At 47.4% G+C, this 16,556-nt stretch overlaps 1 protein-coding gene across 2 annotated transcripts; it reads left to right on the top strand.

The window, feature by feature from the left end:
• The first annotated feature begins 2,201 nt into the window (after window positions 1-2,201).
• Window positions 2,202-14,913, top strand: LOC128785037 (L-threonine 3-dehydrogenase, mitochondrial-like). 2 transcript variants are annotated; one of them, XM_053937126.1, is made up of 10 exons: window positions 2,202-2,254; window positions 4,670-4,781; window positions 7,021-7,222; window positions 7,550-7,592; window positions 8,767-8,837; window positions 9,378-9,527; window positions 9,861-10,033; window positions 10,993-11,083; window positions 11,526-11,795; window positions 12,003-14,913. In XM_053937126.1, exons 3-10 carry the CDS (start codon window positions 7,039-7,041, stop codon window positions 12,140-12,142), a joined length of 1,122 nt encoding a protein of 373 aa, XP_053793101.1. In that variant the 5' UTR covers window positions 2,202-2,254; window positions 4,670-4,781; window positions 7,021-7,038; the 3' UTR covers window positions 12,143-14,913. The 2 variants fall into 2 exon arrangements, with proteins under 2 accessions (XP_053793101.1, XP_053793100.1); XM_053937125.1 differs by lacking the exon at window positions 2,202-2,254 and adding an exon at window positions 3,392-3,747.
• The last annotated feature ends 1,643 nt before the right edge of the window (window positions 14,914-16,556 follow it).

Raw genomic sequence — 16,556 nt, 5'->3', positions numbered from 1 at the left:
CCTTGGGATGGAAAGGACATTAAAGGTCATCCAGTTCCAGCACACTGCCATGAGCAGGGACACTTTCCACTACCCCAGGTTGCTCCAAGTCCTGTCCAGCCCAGCCTTGGACATTTCCAGGGATCCAGAGGCAGACACAGGCTGCCAGTTGGAGCTGCAGGGACTTCAAATGAAGAATAATTCCCCAGAAAGGAAAAATGAAAAAGTAGAATTTGCAAGCAAGAAGCACAGCTCTAAAACCTCAGCAGAAATAGCTCTGAATGACATGGTAAAATGTAGGACTGCATTTGTCACCACACAGGGCACATTGCTGTGTTTGAGACCCAGAAATGCTGAACCTGGGTTCATAACCCACCAGACATTCAGCTTCTCTTTATTCAAGAAGAATGTGCTCATTCCAGCACTCTTGGCCTCTGGAGAATTGTCAAGTTCCCAAACAGCATAAAAAGAAATGTATCCAATGAAGAGTGCCATCCTATTCCAGTTCAATATACCTGATATCAAGAGAATTTTCCCTTTCTAAGGCTATTTTAGTTTTACCTTGTGGGGTCCAGCAGAATCTGGGCATCAGCCTCACCCCAGTGAGGTCCTTGCTGTGGATATGCAGCTCCACCAACTTTATTCTCTTCATGACCTCCTACTTAAAGAAACTTATTGATAGGGTGAGTTTTCTTCTCAGAACAGCTACGCCCATCTCCTGCACACAATCAGCCAGCAGGCTCTGTCCTGTGATACGATAAAGGCTGCCCAGGAGTTCGATGAGCAGCTGTGAGTGTGGGTGCTGATAGGAGGGTGGATCTCCAGCTCTGAGGCACAGTGCCACAACTCAGCTGTGCAGAGAGCACAAACACGATGATTCCCACAGTCCCTGTCACAACAAAGAGCCTCTTGGCTGAGCAAATGGTGGTTTCTGCACCTAAGATCAACCAGGTGGCTCCTTCTGCTGGGCTGAAGCCATTTAGGACTTGGCCATATACGTGAGGCACTGACGTTGATGGGAAAGGAGGAAATATCTCCTTCTGTTGAACTTTCAGGAAACAGTGTAAAACCTAACAGGTCCTGCCCAGCCACTGTGACCTCAGTAAGGGAAGGAACACGAAAAACCAGAGTCTAAGCAAGGGAGGGTGAGTTTTAGCAGCTGTTCGTGTAGAACAGCCACTGGAAGGATGAAGAGGAAATTTGAAGGATGCAGAGGTGATTGTTAGCAACTCAAAGATCATTTGGGTACTACATCCCTCTCTGATGTCTGGGCAGTCAAGGAGCTGGTGGTACAGCCTAGGGGAGACAATTGCACCGGTGTAATGGAAAGATGGTGATGGGAGCATCTCCCTTAGCAGGAAAGGCTGAGGGAGCTGTGGCTGTTCAGCCTCCAGAGGAGACAGAGCTGAGAGGGACCTTCAGCCCTGGGTGTCCCTGTGTGCAGGGAGGGTCAGAGCAGGGCCCAGGCTCTGCTCCAGGGACCCAGCAATGGCACCAGAGGAACGGGCAGCAACTGATCCCAGTGAGTTCCACCTGGACATGAAGAAATTTCCTGTGCAGTGACCGAGCACTGAACAGATTGTCCAGAGAGGCTGTGGAGTCTCTCACTGGGGATGTTCCAGAACTGTCTGGACACAATCCTGTGCTCTGGCATGACCCTTCTTGAGCAGGGAGCTGGGACCAGATGACCTCCAGTTGACCCTTCCAACCTGACCCATCCTGGGACTCTGGGAATTCGAGATTCTGGGATTCTCTGACCAGTGCTGTGTTGTTGTACTACAGCTCGGTCGGTGAGTGCTGACCAACAGGAGAGCTGGAGAGAGACTTGGAACAAGAGCATGGAGCGCCAGGGAGCTTCCCACTGCCAGAGGGCAGGGTTAGATGGGATATGGGAAGGAATTGTTCCCTGTGACGGTGGTGAGGCCTTGGCACAGGTTTCCCAGAGAAGCTGTGGCTGCCTTATCCCTGGCAGTGTTCCAGGCTAGGTTGGGCAGGGCTCGGAGCAAGAGGAAGGTGTCCCTGCCCATGTCGGGGGTGGGATGGGATGAGCTGTAATGCCCCTTGTCCCTCACGCTCCCCGGATCGCGGTGTGCCCCTGGCCGGGCGCCGCCCGCCCTCAGCTCCTGCGGGGCCGCCGCGCCCCTCGCGGCGCGTGACATCACGCCCGTGTGACGTCACCGCCCAATCCCCTGGGCGGCCGCCGCTGACGTCAGGCCCCAGCGCGAGCGGCCCCGGCTGAGGGACGGGGCGGCGGCGGGAGCGCGGCAGGAGCGGGGTGAGCGCGGGGCCGGAGCGGAGCGGGGGCTGCGGGGCTTTGGGGGACTGGTTTTGGGCGATTTGGGATCGCGGGGCCGCCCCGCTCCCGGCGCGACCGAATGAATGGGGTGGGGGAGGGGTGGCTTTCCCCGGCACCGCGCGGTCCCCTCCTTTGGGGACCCTTTGGGGACGCTTCGGGGCCGGGAGCGGTTCGGTGCTCGTGGCACTTTGGTGCCTCACCGCAGACTCGCTGCGGGCGGGCGGGTTTTGTTCGTGCCCATCACCCGCACCGGCCCCTTGGTTTCATCAGCGGAGGCCGTGCCGGGTGAAGTGCCAGGGAATCGGCGAATGGTTTGCGGTGGAAGGGACTTTAAAGCTCCTCCTGTTCCAACCTGTGCCGTGGGCACGGACACCTTACACTATCCCCGGTTGCTCCAAGTCCCGTCCAGCCTGGCCTTGGACAATTCCAGGGGTCCAGGGGCATCCACAGCTTCTCTGGCAAGCTGTGCCAGGTCCTCTCCATGCTCATAGCCAAGCATTCCTTCCCAACAGCCCATTTAAACCTACGGGCTTTTGACGCTTAAAGCCGCTACCCCTTGTCCTGTCCCTCCATCCAAAGTCCCTCTCCACCTCTCCTGGAGCCCCTTTAGGCTCTGGAAGGGGCTCTGAGGTATTCCTGGAGCCTTCCCCTTCTCCAGAGGAACACCCCCAGCTCTCCCAGCCTGGCTCCAGTGCAGAGGGGCTCCAGCCCTTGAAGCATCTCCGTGGCCTCCTCTGGATTTGCTCCAGCAGCCCCGCTCCTTCTGCTGTTGGATCCCACATCTGGAGGCAGCTCTGCAGGTGGGGTCTCACCTGAGAGGGGCAGAATCCCCCTCTCCCTGCTGCCCACTCTGCCCAGGATATATTGGATGTTCTGGACCAATCATCCTTACCTCTTCCAGGACTTTCACACGGTTCAGCAGCTGTGTAATCTCCCTTTTTTTTTTTTTTTTTTTTTTTTTTTTTTTTGTTTACTTTTGGTGGCTGAGGTCAGGTTACCAGCGGGTTCCTCACAGCTCGGGCTGACGTCTCCTCTTGGCAGGCTCTGCGAGGGGCTCGGCCTCATCCCTGGCCGTGCGTCACCCCTGGGACAGGAGCTGTGTGTGTGTGTGTGTGTGTGTGTGAAGGTTATTCCAGCTGAGCTTGGCCAACAGCTCCCTGCCAGAGGGAACAGCTCCAGCCTGGACACCCTGGCACATCCCCCCTGCCAGGGGACACCAGCAGGGACGCAGCGTCCCAGTTTGAGGGGCTCTCAGAAGCAGAGAGCCAGCAGGGGATGTGAGATGCATTTGTGTCCAGCTATCCAGGCAGCAGTGGCTGGGGCTGAGCTGAGAGCATCCCTTAGTTCTTGCAGCTTGAGTGCTCCCAAATGCAGGGATCTGATGGAGTTTCCACTTGGCTGCACTTGGGCACCACAGAGGCTTTCCCATGGGCAGAGTGGCTTGTGCTTCATCTCCTGGATGCCCAAGGAAGGTGCTGTCTTTCTCCTCAAGCTCTTGATACAGTTGGGAAAATTACAGCAGCTTCCCAATGCTGAAACCGTGGGGTTTGGAGCCAGCTGGGAGTTGAGAACTTGGAGCTCAGTGCGTTGGTGTGGACCATGTTCCCAAGGATGTGGCTGGGAATCTGTGAGATCCTGTGCCCTGCAGAGTCCCTTAATTTTCTTCAGAAGAAGAAAGTTATGGATTCTTTGGTTTAGCTCCCTGGAGGGGCATCCCGTGGCATCCCAGCAGTGGTGCAGCCCCAGAAATCCTGTGGGAGCTCTGGGGTTTGGTTTGACCTCTCTCTTCCTCCCTCCCATTTTCTTTGAAGCTTGCATTGGGACTATCCAGACAAAGCCCATGACTTTCTTATCTTTCTTACCAATGTGACGTTCTATTAATAACTAATTTACAAGAGCTGCTGGTTTCCATAAACATTTTTGACTTTTATGTGAGCAACAGGTGTTGCTGCTTATGTAACACCTTGGAAACCTCGCAGAGAATCAGCAGCTGGCAGTTCACTCACTAAATGTCATTTTATGAATGTCTTTTTTTTTTCCCTTTCCTTTATTCCCTCTTTTCCCTTTCCCAGTGCTTTAATCATCTTATAAACCCCAGCAATCTCCTGCTATCCCAGGCAGATTATTGTTCATTGGAACACGTGTTTGCTTTCTACTAATCTTTTGCACTGCCACTAATTAATTTAAACTCTGTCCTTCAGCCATGACCCGAGGCTGGCTGGTTCTGGGACTTGGAGGAGCTGCTTGTGCACCTTCAGAGCCCTTTCCCTGCCTATCCCAAACTTCCAGGCATTTCAAAATCAAGCAGGAGAGAACAGTGAAATCCCTGGCTGCTGCTGCTCTCAGACACACTTTTTTCCCTTTTTTTTTTTTTTTTTTTTTTTTTCCCTTAAGGTGTGGGACAACTCCTACTCTCTGCCAGGTTTTGATTGGCTTTCCAAAGAGGCAGTGTCCTATAAATTGCCTCCTCTGCTCTGCTTCTGCCTTATCACCAGCTGAGGCCCAGGTGAGTACAGGAGAGGGAAAATTCCAGCTGAATTCCATTGCCTAATCCTTGAAATTAGCTTTGGTTGTTGGTTTAAAATACTGGAGTGGGGGAAATAACTTTGATGTTTCAAGATAAAACTTCCTCATTTTGCTGACACTTTGTAATATCAGTTTGAGTTGATAAATGAGATCAGGGACTGAGAAACTATTCAGAAGGGGATGTGGGAGGGGGTTTGAAAATACATTGTGGAATCATGGAATGGCTTGAGTTGGAAGGGACCTTAAAGCTCATCCTGTTTCATGGGCAAGGACACTTTCCACTATAAATTGTATCTATATATTATTTGGGTAATTTTTTTCTCTTCGGTTCCCAACAGACCAGAAGTATTCCCCTTTGGGATAGTAAAAAGGGAAGCCTATAAAAATATAAATTATTTTACATCAGTTAAATTAATTTTTCGTGTGTGTGTGTTCAGAGCTGTTGATAACTCCTGGAAGTTATTTAAGATGGAAAACTTGGATCTAGGAGAATGGGAACTCTTTCCTGTATGAGTTGCTTTTGCAAGTTAATCACTGTGTGGGGCTGACTTCAGCTATTTGGGGAAGTGTTTTTAAGGCATAGTATTGATTTCATTATATATCTGTGCATTTATGGCAACTTCAGTAGCCTGTCACACCTGCTTTTTTCCCCCTTTATATTTGAAATAGAAATAAATGCCATCAGTGGAGGTTTTTGCAGCAGCTCTGCTGCCTGGCTGTTTCAGTGCCTGGTATAAAGTGCATTTACTGTTCTGAGTCAGACCTGCGAGTAAATTCTCAGCTTAAGCCTTTGTGGTTTCAGTCTAGGTATGTTTGGAAAAACCAGTCCAGTCATTGGGAAACCAATTTTAGTTGCAGCCAACTTTTGTTTGTACTTTGCAAAGCTCAAAATGCCTTTTCAGATACTTGGAGTGGAAATTTTTTGTCACACAAACCAGTGAGTCTCTCTCAGTGCTGGAATATTTTATTCTCCGATGCTGAAATAGGAAGGGATTATCATGAGAGCTGGTGCCTGGGTCTGTGTCCAGATGGAATTTGGATATTTCCAAGGATGGGCACTCCCATCACCTCCCTGGATGTCTCAGACTGAGTCTTTTTGATCAGTTTAAATGTATTTTTTTAATAATGCAATTTTATGGGGCTGTCTTACTAGACAATAGGCAGTTTAGCAAATCTGTATTTAAATAGCAGAACTCCCTCAAGTACCAGAACATTTTCAGTCAGGTGACCTGAGAAGTGAGAGGAACACCCACATTAATCACTTGTTTTGTGCAACTGGAATTCATCTGCAGCAATGAACTGCTGCAATTTCTTGTGGAGAGCTTCCATCTACCTGACTCTCCTTTTTATATATGCCCCAATAAAGGATTTGACAGGGTAACCTCATCAGGCAAGTTTGAAATATGCTTTTGTCTGGGAATTTACATATTCTAGATCCTTGGGAAACAGTTAAAAATTGTTCAGAGGGGATAAGGAAAAAATGACTGGTTGTGCCTGGAGGAATTTCGTTGAGAGAATTAAATTTGCACCACAGAAACAACCAGTTGTGGCTGCAGGTGTCATTTATTTGGGGTGCTTTGCATTTCCTTCTGCAAGATGAAAGATTTGGAGAGAAAGAACCCAAACTTGAATGCAGCACAGAATAAATTATAATTATATGAAATAATTAGGATATTTTCCTAATGCCAGGAGAGGCCTGGCTAAGCCCTGCCACTCCTCTGTTTGCTTTCTGGGTATCATCCTCCCTGAGTGTTAAATCAGAGTAAATCTCCCTTTTTTCCAAGATATTTCCTGCTGCCTCCTTTGCTCAGCTGCTCTTGCTGATGCAATCCTGAGGAGTTTTGCTTATTCACAGCAGCCTGCAAAACTTCCACTCCAAACGTGGCATCACAGCAGCTTTGTTTTATTCTGTATTTATGCTTAAAATCAGAGTTTCAAATGAAGTTTTAAAAAAAAAAGTTTAAACTTGAGCTTTAAAGTGTTCTCCCTGTCCGTTTTTCTGGACTGTGGATATTTTCCTGAGCTCACTCCAGGGAATACATTACTTCTGCTCATGTTACATCCCAGGCTGCTTTCAGCCCTTGCTTGGCACAATCCTCCAGCCCTCAGATGGCATCAGATTCCTCTGGATCCCTGCAGAGTTTTCTGGTGGAACGTTTTAAAAGCCGTTTAATGGGGTTGAATCACTCCTGACTCATCTTTTGTCTCTCTCCTCGCAGCACACCTGAAGGGGGAAGATGCCAGTCCTCAGGAACCTGGGCAGAGCTGCCAGCCAGCTGCTGCAGAGCTCTGGCTGTGGCTGTGGGGTGTCCCTCGTGCCCGTCCGGGCCATCGGGGTGTCCCCACGCCAGGTGGCCTCCGACGCCAGCTTCCACTCGGTGACGTTCTCCGAGTCGGATCATCCCCGGGTGCTAATCACAGGTCAGCACTCCTGGCACAGCTGCCTTCCTGCTTCTCAGCTGAGCTTTCCCGCTGCTCTCCTCCCTCCCCAAAGCGCACAGTTCTGGAAGCAAAAATACCCCAAGTATCCTGGAATTGGGATGATCTTTCCCATTGGGCAGTAAGATCAGAATCCCTTGTGAGCTTTCCTATTTTAATTCCAGAACTCTTCTAAAACCAGTGTCTTGAGAAAAAAATGTAGAAGCTTCCTGACTCGCTGAGAAAGTCGTACTAATTCTTTATGAGATACAGATAATAATGGAATTCTGCATTGTGACTCCCCATTTTCCTCTTATTTTTCTCTCTTAGGTGGTCTTGGCCAGCTCGGGGTGGGACTTGCAAAGCTGCTGAGGTGGGTCACCATTCCCTGGCTTGCTGTGAGTGAGGAATTCCAGCTTTAGCCATCACTTCCAAGAGCAATAATTGTCTGGAAAGTTGTTTATAAAAGAAATCCTATGTTACAAATGCTGGTTTTGCCTCTTGGCTTTGTAAATAACGTTAATGGCTGGACTTGATGATCTTGAAGGTCTTTTCCTTAATGATTCTTAATGATTCTATAATTAAATTTTCACCATCATTTTATTTGTCCCTCCTGTGCTTGCTGTGGGTTCCTGATGTAATTTTTCTGTGTCCATTGGTCATGATTCCCAAAATAGCAGGATTTTGTCTGAGGGACTGTCTGCTGAGTTGTTTGCTTCCAGTTAAATGGTAGTATTCAGAGTCTGAACTCTCAGAGTTTTCCTTCTTCTTCCTTCTCCTCTTCCCCCACCTCAAGCACAGTTACCTCCTTTTTTATGACATCTTTTCAAGAAGTGTGAAATGCTCCTAGAGCCCTCCCTGATCCATGTCCCTGTCCATATCCAGCTCAGCTCCAGTTTATCATTTGCTCACAGTCTTTGCTGGAGGGAATTTAGACCAAGACTAAAAGTGAGCAGACTCACTGCACTCAACACTGTGGCAGTTCGAACATTTTTTACCCTTTCTATGGTATATTTAAAAATTTTTCAAATAATGGGAGGCCAGAATGTGCTTCAGTGCCCCCAGATCTGCTCTCTTCAACAGCCTTGTGTTGATTAGCACAAGGTCACAATTTCTCTCTTCTATTTGCTTCCTTGATATAAAAGTAGCTGCAGTTACAACAATCCCAGTGGCTTTTTTTTGTCTGCAGGGGAGTAAACTCTTCCTGGGTACAATTTTCACTAAGAAAAGGGTAGGAAAGTCTCTTTTCCCAACATATTTTGACTTTCTAAAAAAATTTTCTATCCTTATGCAGACCTTGACTGCTACTAGAAGTATTTGATAATTTTTTAAGATGCTGTGTTGATATTTAAAGGATACTTGGGTTTTTGTTTTTTGTTTTTGTTTTTTTTTTTTTTTTGGTTTTTTTTTTTTTGTTTAGTGCAGTAACTGATTTTATTGTGGAAAATACTGTTCCTCTGCTTTCGCTCCTGCAAAACAAAATAGCGACTGATGGATTATCTCAAAAAGCTGTGGACTCACTGTTCCCTGTGGGTATTTTTACACAGGAAACGCTTTGGAAAGAACAACGTGATCTTGTCTGACATTAGAAAGCCTGCAGATAATGTTTTTTATAGTGGTAAGTGACTGGGGAAGCACATGGTAAAAAAACCTCTTGACTTTACCTCTGATGTTCATAAACTAATTATCAAAGTGATAAGTGGATTACACTGACAAGCTGCTGTTCAAACCTTCTGCATAATGCCTCCCTGCTTTCAAATCTTGCCAAGATGCTGGTTTCTTCTCTTATTCCCTCTTCCTAAATATATCTCTTTGCATTTTTTTCACTGCTGCTGTGCCACTTTCCAGACTCCAATAACTATTTGAGGCACCTTGTGCCCCTGCTATAAAAAGAGGTGCTTTTATTCTTTTGGAGGGAGGAAGTTGGAAATGAAACTTGTGCTTTGTTTTTACATGCTCATGGAATTTTTATAATGAGGTGGATATAGAGTAGGATTTAAGACTCTTTGATTCTCACTGGAAACTTGCGAAATTTTTTCCTCAACATCGCTGTTTATTGATGTATTTAGGTGGTAGAAACAGCAGCCTGAGCTTCATGCAGAACCTTCCTTCCATCCATTCCTGACATCCAATTTCCCACTGCTTCCATCTCCTCCAGGTCCTTTCATCTTCGCGGATATCTTGGACTACAAGAACCTGCGGGAGATCGTGGTGAACAACCGCATCACGTGGCTGTTCCACTACAGCGCCCTGCTCAGCGTCGTGGGAGAGGCCAACGTGCCCTTGGCCAGAGCTGTCAATATCACTGGTGTGTGCTGGGTTTTGAGTGCTTAAAGCTCTGTCAGGGCAGCTTTGGGTTGGAGATCAGGGAAAGGTTCTTCCCCAGAGGGTGTCGGGCACTGGAACAGCTCTCTAGGGAATGGTGACATTCCCAAGGCTTCTACAGAGCTCCAGGAGTGTTTGGACAATGCTCTCAGGGATGCACAGGGTGGGATTGTTGGTGGGTCTGTGCAGGGCCAGGGGTTGGACTGGGTGATCTTGATGGGTGTGTTCCAGCTGAGAATATTCTATAATTCTCACAATGGCTTGAGAAAGCAGAAGTATTCTGATAAATCCTGTTGTTTTGTGGCTTTTTTCCCAGGTTTACACAATGTTCTGGATATTGCAGCTGAGCATAATTTGAGGCTCTTTGTTCCAAGCACCATTGGAGCCTTTGGACCCACCTCTCCTCGAGATCCAACTCCTGATCTCTGCATTCAGAGACCAAGGACAATCTATGGAGTCTCCAAGGTCCACGCTGAGCTCATGGGAGAAGTGAGAATTTTTTATTTTATTAATTTCCTAAAAGGTCTGGTAGAACTTCACTGAAACAGGTTTCCCAAAGAAGCTGTGGCTGCCCCTGGATCCCTGGAAGTGTCCAAGGCCAGGCTGGACAGGGCTTGGAGCAAACTGGGAAAGTGGAAGGTGTCCTGTCCTTGGCAGGGGTTGGAATGTTCTTTAAGGTCTCTTCCAACCCAAGCCATTCCATGAGTCTATGATTAGAACTTCATTGCTTTTGTAAGATTCTTCACTCATTCTTGCCCCCATTTTTCCTTCCTTCAGACTTTACTACTCAGCAATAGTCTGAGACAGCTCTGAAGGTCAAATATCCTGAGTTTTGTTGGGAAAAGCACAAAGCGTGGGAAGCTATTTTGGTGTTTTGGCAAACAGCTGACTTTCAGTGTCATTTCTTTCCCTGCTTTTTATGGCTTTGGCCTCTGTGCCAATGTGAATGGCACTGCAGAAAGGACAGTGCACAAAGCCTTGTGATGGTAGGTATACAGTGAAGACTTTTTGCTCCTCTTCTACAAAAAAAGACTTTAAAGTCAAAGTCTTGGGAGTCTGCACATGCACAGCTTCTCCTTTGGCTTTGTAGTTATTTGTAAACAACATATTTTTATACAGTTTCCTCATGTAGGTCTGAGGACTGTATTATCCTGGGGAATCTCACAGACTTGGGAATGTTCAGTTTCTGAACATTGTAGACCCTATATGAGTAGCATGACAATCCATGTCAAAGATCAAAAACCTACCGATGTGGATGTGAGCTGGAAAAGGGCAAGCAGGGAGATCAGCTGCCAGGCAGGGAAGGGGGATTGTTCAGTAATTCCTTTCCTTTCATCCCTGTCCTGGGACAGCTGAAGGTTCATCCTGTGTCAGATTTTTCCTCTGAAACCAGGGGGTGTGTCACCAACTCTTGGTGTGTAACTCTGTGTTTCTGCCCCTCTCCCCAGTACTACCACTACCGCTATGGCCTGGACTTCCGCTGCCTCAGGTATCCAGGGATTATCTCTGCTGATTCCCAGCCTGGAGGGGGAACAACTGGTGAGTGACTGGTGCATGACAAGAGGGCTGGGGAGGACTTTTCACAAGGACATAGAATGACAGGACAAGGGGGAATGGCTTCCCACTGCCTGAGGGCAGGGATGGATGGGATATTGGGAAGAAATTCTTCCCTGTGAAGGTGGTGAGCCCCTGACACAGGCTGCCCAGAGAAGCTGTGGCTGCCCCATCCCTGGAAGTGCCCAAGATTGGAGGGCTTGAAGCAACCTGGGATAGTGAGTGGCATCCCTTCCCATGGCAGGGGATTGGAACTGGATGGTCTTTAAGCTCCTTTCCAACCCAAACCACTCTGTGATTTCATGATGAATATCACACAGTTCTGCTGCCAAATTTGAGACAGGAGACTTTGGGGTTGGTCTGAGGTTTGTTGACTGTCATGAAGTGCACAACACAGATCATACACATCCCTTATTCTCTTCCCCAGATTATGCTGTCCAGATTTTCCATGATGCCATAAAGACTGGCAAATTCAAGTGTTACCTGAGGCCGGACACCCGGCTGCCCATGATGTACATCGATGACTGCCTGAAGGCCACACTAGAGGTCATGGAGGCCCCTGCAGAAGCCCTGACCATGAGGACCTACAACATCAGTGCCATGAGCTTCACTCCTGAGGAGCTGGCCCAGGAGGTGCAGAAGTATGTCCCTGAGCTCCAGATGACCTACAATGTGGATCAAGTCAGGCAGGCCATAGGTTAGTATCTTCCCTGGTAGCAGGTAAGAAAAAACATCATCAGGGCAAAATAAAGTCTCCTTTTTAAGAACTGACAAATTGCTCCTGTGCAGTTCAAATCTTATGGATCAAAATTCAGCTTTAGTAATGATGAAACATCTCAAAGTTCAGAGAGATTTTTCCTCAGCCTCACCTTTCTTGGTTATTTTTTCTTTTTTTTCCCTGCAGCTGACAGCTGGCCCATGAACTTCGATGACAGCAACGCCCGCAGGGACTGGGGTTGGAAACACGATTATGACCTCCCCGAGCTGGTGACCACGATGTTCAGCTACCTTGGGTCTGACTCTAGGATTGCCCAAGCTAACTGAAATGCTTTCAGATGTTTCCCGATTTCCACAGAGGACCAGGAAGAAGTGGCTGAATTTTACTTTCTAATTTTCTGAGTCTTAAAGCATGTCAGTTACTAATTTTTGTAAGTAGTGACAGAGTTGGGCAGAAATGTCCTGTAGCTGGAATGTCCTTTAGATAAACAACAGCACTGGGTGCTGTCCCCAAACACAGCACTGCTGACAATCACGGAGTTCTTGAACTTTCACACTTAGGGAAAACCACCAAAATAGCGCTTACTCCTGGCCTATGGCTCTCCAATCATTCCTGCCTCTTCCTTGGCGAACAGCGTGGGATAGCATTGTCCAACCTGGCCTTTCAGGCATATCCCAAAAAGTTAACAGTAGGTTTTGCTTTTTCCTGGTGGAGGATGTTAGGTTGTAGCAAGATCCTTTTTACTCTTTGCTTACAAAAGAGACTTCAGAAAAGCTGTTTCATGTTTCCAAATTGCAGGAGGTTGTTGCAATTCTAGTTTGAAATCAAACTTTGCTTGGTAGCTCCTATTTACATCTCTCTTTAGTGCTGTCTAAGCATACACTTTTCTGTATCTAGGGCATACAGAATATCATTCTTATGATGCTGCTTATAAATGTGAAGTGGAATAGGACTTGAATTCTCATCATGCTTTAAAAAAACAGAGTTTACAAGCAAAGCTCTGTCCTGTTCTCTGCAAGTGCTGCTGCCTTCAGTCAGCCTTGGAGGGAGAGCTGAAATCTGAAGAGCTGTTCCATGGATGTGAGGCTGGGTGGGATTTCAAGGAGGCCAAGCCTCTGGCTGGAGTTTTTAGTAGTACTTGTGGTTCTCCCACTTGTTTGGAGTCCCTGCACAGTGTCACATTGCCTGGAACAAGTTTTAAAGGTGGGCTGAGGATGGAGCCTTACTGTAGAGTCAGGTCAGCCTTGGAAATCTTTCCTGTTCACCCCATTTTCCACGTGTACTGTGTTTGTAGATGCTGTTTATATGTAACTCATACCCTTTTGTTCTTCAGAGAGGGATCCAGAAGCTGAAACCATCTTCTAGCTACAGCTAAGGGCTGTTCTGCTCACTGAGTTTCATGCACAGGAGATTCTGGGATGAACAAGGGAGTTTTAGTAGATATGTGAGAGGAAGAGGTGTCAGTTCAAAAGCTACTTAGGACACTTCAGGAAATGACAAACTGGAGAGACAGGAAAGTCATTGTAGGTAAAATACCAGTTTCCATGGATGTGAGTCTGAGCTATCAGCTACTCTAGCTGAGAAACAGCCTCTGGGATCTTTGGACTTCATTTTTTTTCAAAGAAAAAATACCTTTCATTTTCAAAATGACTGGAAATTCCCTACAGGAAGCTCTCATATTTTTTTTTTTTTGTTTTGTTTTGTGGTTTTTTTTTTTGTTTTTGTTTTGTTTTGTTTTTTGGCTTTTGTTTTGTATACTCCAGTGGTGTGTGTAGGTAAAAACATTCAAGTATTTTTTTTTTTTTTTGCCTACAACTTGTTTGCTCTGTTTTCTGTGACAGTGCTTTGGTGGTTGTGAGTCTGTTGTGTTCTCTGTAACCCTGCCATGATCAGACTTTTGTCTCTTTGCGCAGGAGTTCTCCTGCAGGGAATATGTTTCCTCACAAAAGTAGCCTTCCAATGAAGATTCTGTGGTGAAACCCAGTTATTTGAAGCATTTGTTACACTTGTATCTCTTGGTTTTGTATGTATTTTATCCTTTCAACTGTGGGCAAAGTAGGAATTTCCCAGGTATTTAAGCTCAAGGGTCGTGGCTGTTATTGAAACATTTTTATATTGTTTACATTGCTGAATGGACAGGTTTTTAAACTTTGGCCACTTTGTAACTCTCATGTAGCTCAAGTGTAATTTTTGACCCAATGGGCCAGTGAAGTCGGCCCTCCCTTCACACTCTGTGAGGAGAGACTGGCTGGGCTTTGTTCTCTGCCTGAAAGGATGGGATCCAGACTGGATTTTCTCTCAGGGACCTGGAGCCAGCAGATGAAGAGCTGGAAAGGAGCTGAAGTGTCTTGTCCACTCCTCAGTGCCTCTGTTCCACCTTTGGGAAGTGTAAAATAAAGAGTTGTTGATGGGTCTCACTCCATGTCCTTATCTCACTCAGAGTCCTGGGGTCTGATCCCCTCACCCTCATCCCAGCTCCAGTTTAATTGGAGTCAGTAAGAGTGAGGAGCAGGAATGTTCTTTCTTCTGAAACACTGTCCTTGGTGGTGGAATTACACAAAAGCCTTGCAACAGGTGTCATGGCAAAGGTGAAATTCAAACCTCCTGCCAAGATGTTACTGGCCTCATTTAGGAGCAGCCATTTAAGCAACTTCATTTTTTAAAAATCTGAAATGAATCATGTTCCTATAGAGAGTGGTCTGCAGGAAACTGTGGTGACATTCAGGGAATGTTGTTAAATGTGTCTGCAAGGTCTGTGTCCTGTTTGAAATTCTCATTTTCAATCTCACCAATGATCTGTATATTTTTCCCCCCATGTCTTCCACATTAACTTCTCTTGTAATTATGTAATTTTTTTTTTCTGTATTAAACCAACTTGATGTGGTACAAAAATATCTGCCTTTTTCTACCAGTTGGAAGTTTGACTTCTGGGCAGAGACTTCCCTCATGACACTTGAGCACTGTGGCTGTTAAATTACCTATAATTACCTATTCAGGACAAAAAAAAAAAAAAAAAAAAAAGGTTGTTAAGAATATTTTTTTCAACTATTGTCAGTTGTGGGTGATGCCTCCTTTAATAAAATCCTATGCAGATGGATCCTGGGTTTGTCGTTGTCGTGGGGACAGGACATTTTCATGCTCATTATCCCAATCGTGGTTTTTGTTCCCTGTCCTCAGTTTGTTTTGTCTTCCTTCCCCCCCCCCCCCGGCTGGCTGCTGGCTTGCCGCTTAGCTTGCTTGCTGCTTTGGCTTGCTGCTGGCTGCATGCTTTGCTGGCTCTGCTTTCCTCTCTTTTTTCTCTGCTTTTCGCTGGCTTGCTTTTTTGCCATTTTTTTTTCCTTTCTCCCAGTTTCCGTTGTTCCCTTTCCCCCCCCCCCCGAAGACATCGGACCTACTCCGGGCAGGAGCTCCCCCGGGGTCTGCGAAAGAAGCTGCGTACCCTCTGCGGCGAAGAGAGATACAGCTCAACCCTCTTGGACTGGTGAAAACATCTGTGGTCATCTTGGGCTATTTTCTCTTGTGCTGGGGAGTGTTTTTTGTTGTGCCTTAATAAACAAGTTTTTTCCACTTTCCCCTCTGAAGGAATTCCTCCTGAACCCGGTGGTGGGGGGAGGTTGCGGAGGGTTTGGTTTCCTATAGGGGCTCCTTTGGAGGTGTTTCCCCCTAATTTGTCCAAAACCAGGACAGTCGTCCTTGGTTGGAGCAGGTGAGAGCAGTGCTGGAGGCTCCAGCAGAGCTGGAGAGAGACTTGGGACAGGGGATGGAGGGACAGGACACAGGGAATGGCTTCCCACTGCCAGAGGGCAGGGATAGATGGGATATTGGGAAGGAATTCCTGGCTGTGAGGGTGCTGAGGTGCAGCTGGGTTGCAGTTTCTGTGTCTGAGCAGGTCCTGCCTCCAGGTGTTGCACAACCTGTGATGGGTCAGCAGGAGAAGCTTGGGTGAGGAGATCACACTCATAACTCCCCACAGCCCCACCCTGCCTCCTTAATCCATGGATAAACCCTCCCTGCAGGTGAAACAAGGCCTTTCCCTCCTCCCACACCTTGGCTTTCTAACGATGGGAGCCTCTGGTGGAGAGAAAATTCCTCTGACCGCAGTTTAATGACTAACGTGGCCACTGTGCTTCGGAGGGTGTTACAGCACCACGCTCTTCCCAGCTGCTCCCCTTTGATCCTTGGTCTGGATCTTGTTGAGTCCTGTTTGACACAAGCCCAGCCTGGCTTTTAGAAGTGCCAGAGGTGACGGTGCTGCCTCCAGAGCTGCTGCAGCTGGAGCCAGGCTGGGAGAGCTGGGGGTGTTCACCTGGAGAAAGGAAGGATCCAGGGAGAGCTCAGAGCCCCTTCCAGGGCCTAAAGGGGCTCCGGGAGAGCTGGAGAGGGACTTGGGACAAGGGATGGAGGGAAAGGGCAAGGAGGAATGGCCTTAAACTGAAGGATGGTGGGTTTAGATGGGATATTAGGAGGAAATTCTTGGCTGTGAGGGTGGTGAGGCCTGCACACAGGTTGCCCAGAGAAGGTGTGGCTGCCCCATCCCTGGAAATGTCCAAGGCCAGGTTGGATGAAGCTTGAAGCTGCTTTCTTCTCTTGGCTGTTTAAGACATCAGGCAGGTGCAGGAAGAGGGAAGGAATCTCCTTCCCTCAGTGGAAAGGTGTGAGGGATGTGAGGGATTAACCCCTGTGCTTTTGGAAAATCCTTCCTGCCACTCCTCAGGTTGTAATCAAGCTCCCAGCTGTCTC

The sequence above is a fragment of the Vidua chalybeata genome, chromosome 3, assembly GCF_026979565.1.
Source record: "Vidua chalybeata isolate OUT-0048 chromosome 3, bVidCha1 merged haplotype, whole genome shotgun sequence".
NCBI lineage: Eukaryota > Metazoa > Chordata > Aves > Passeriformes > Viduidae > Vidua > Vidua chalybeata.
Note: the sequence above shows the minus strand (reverse complement) of the source record. Positions and strands in the feature narration are given on the sequence as shown.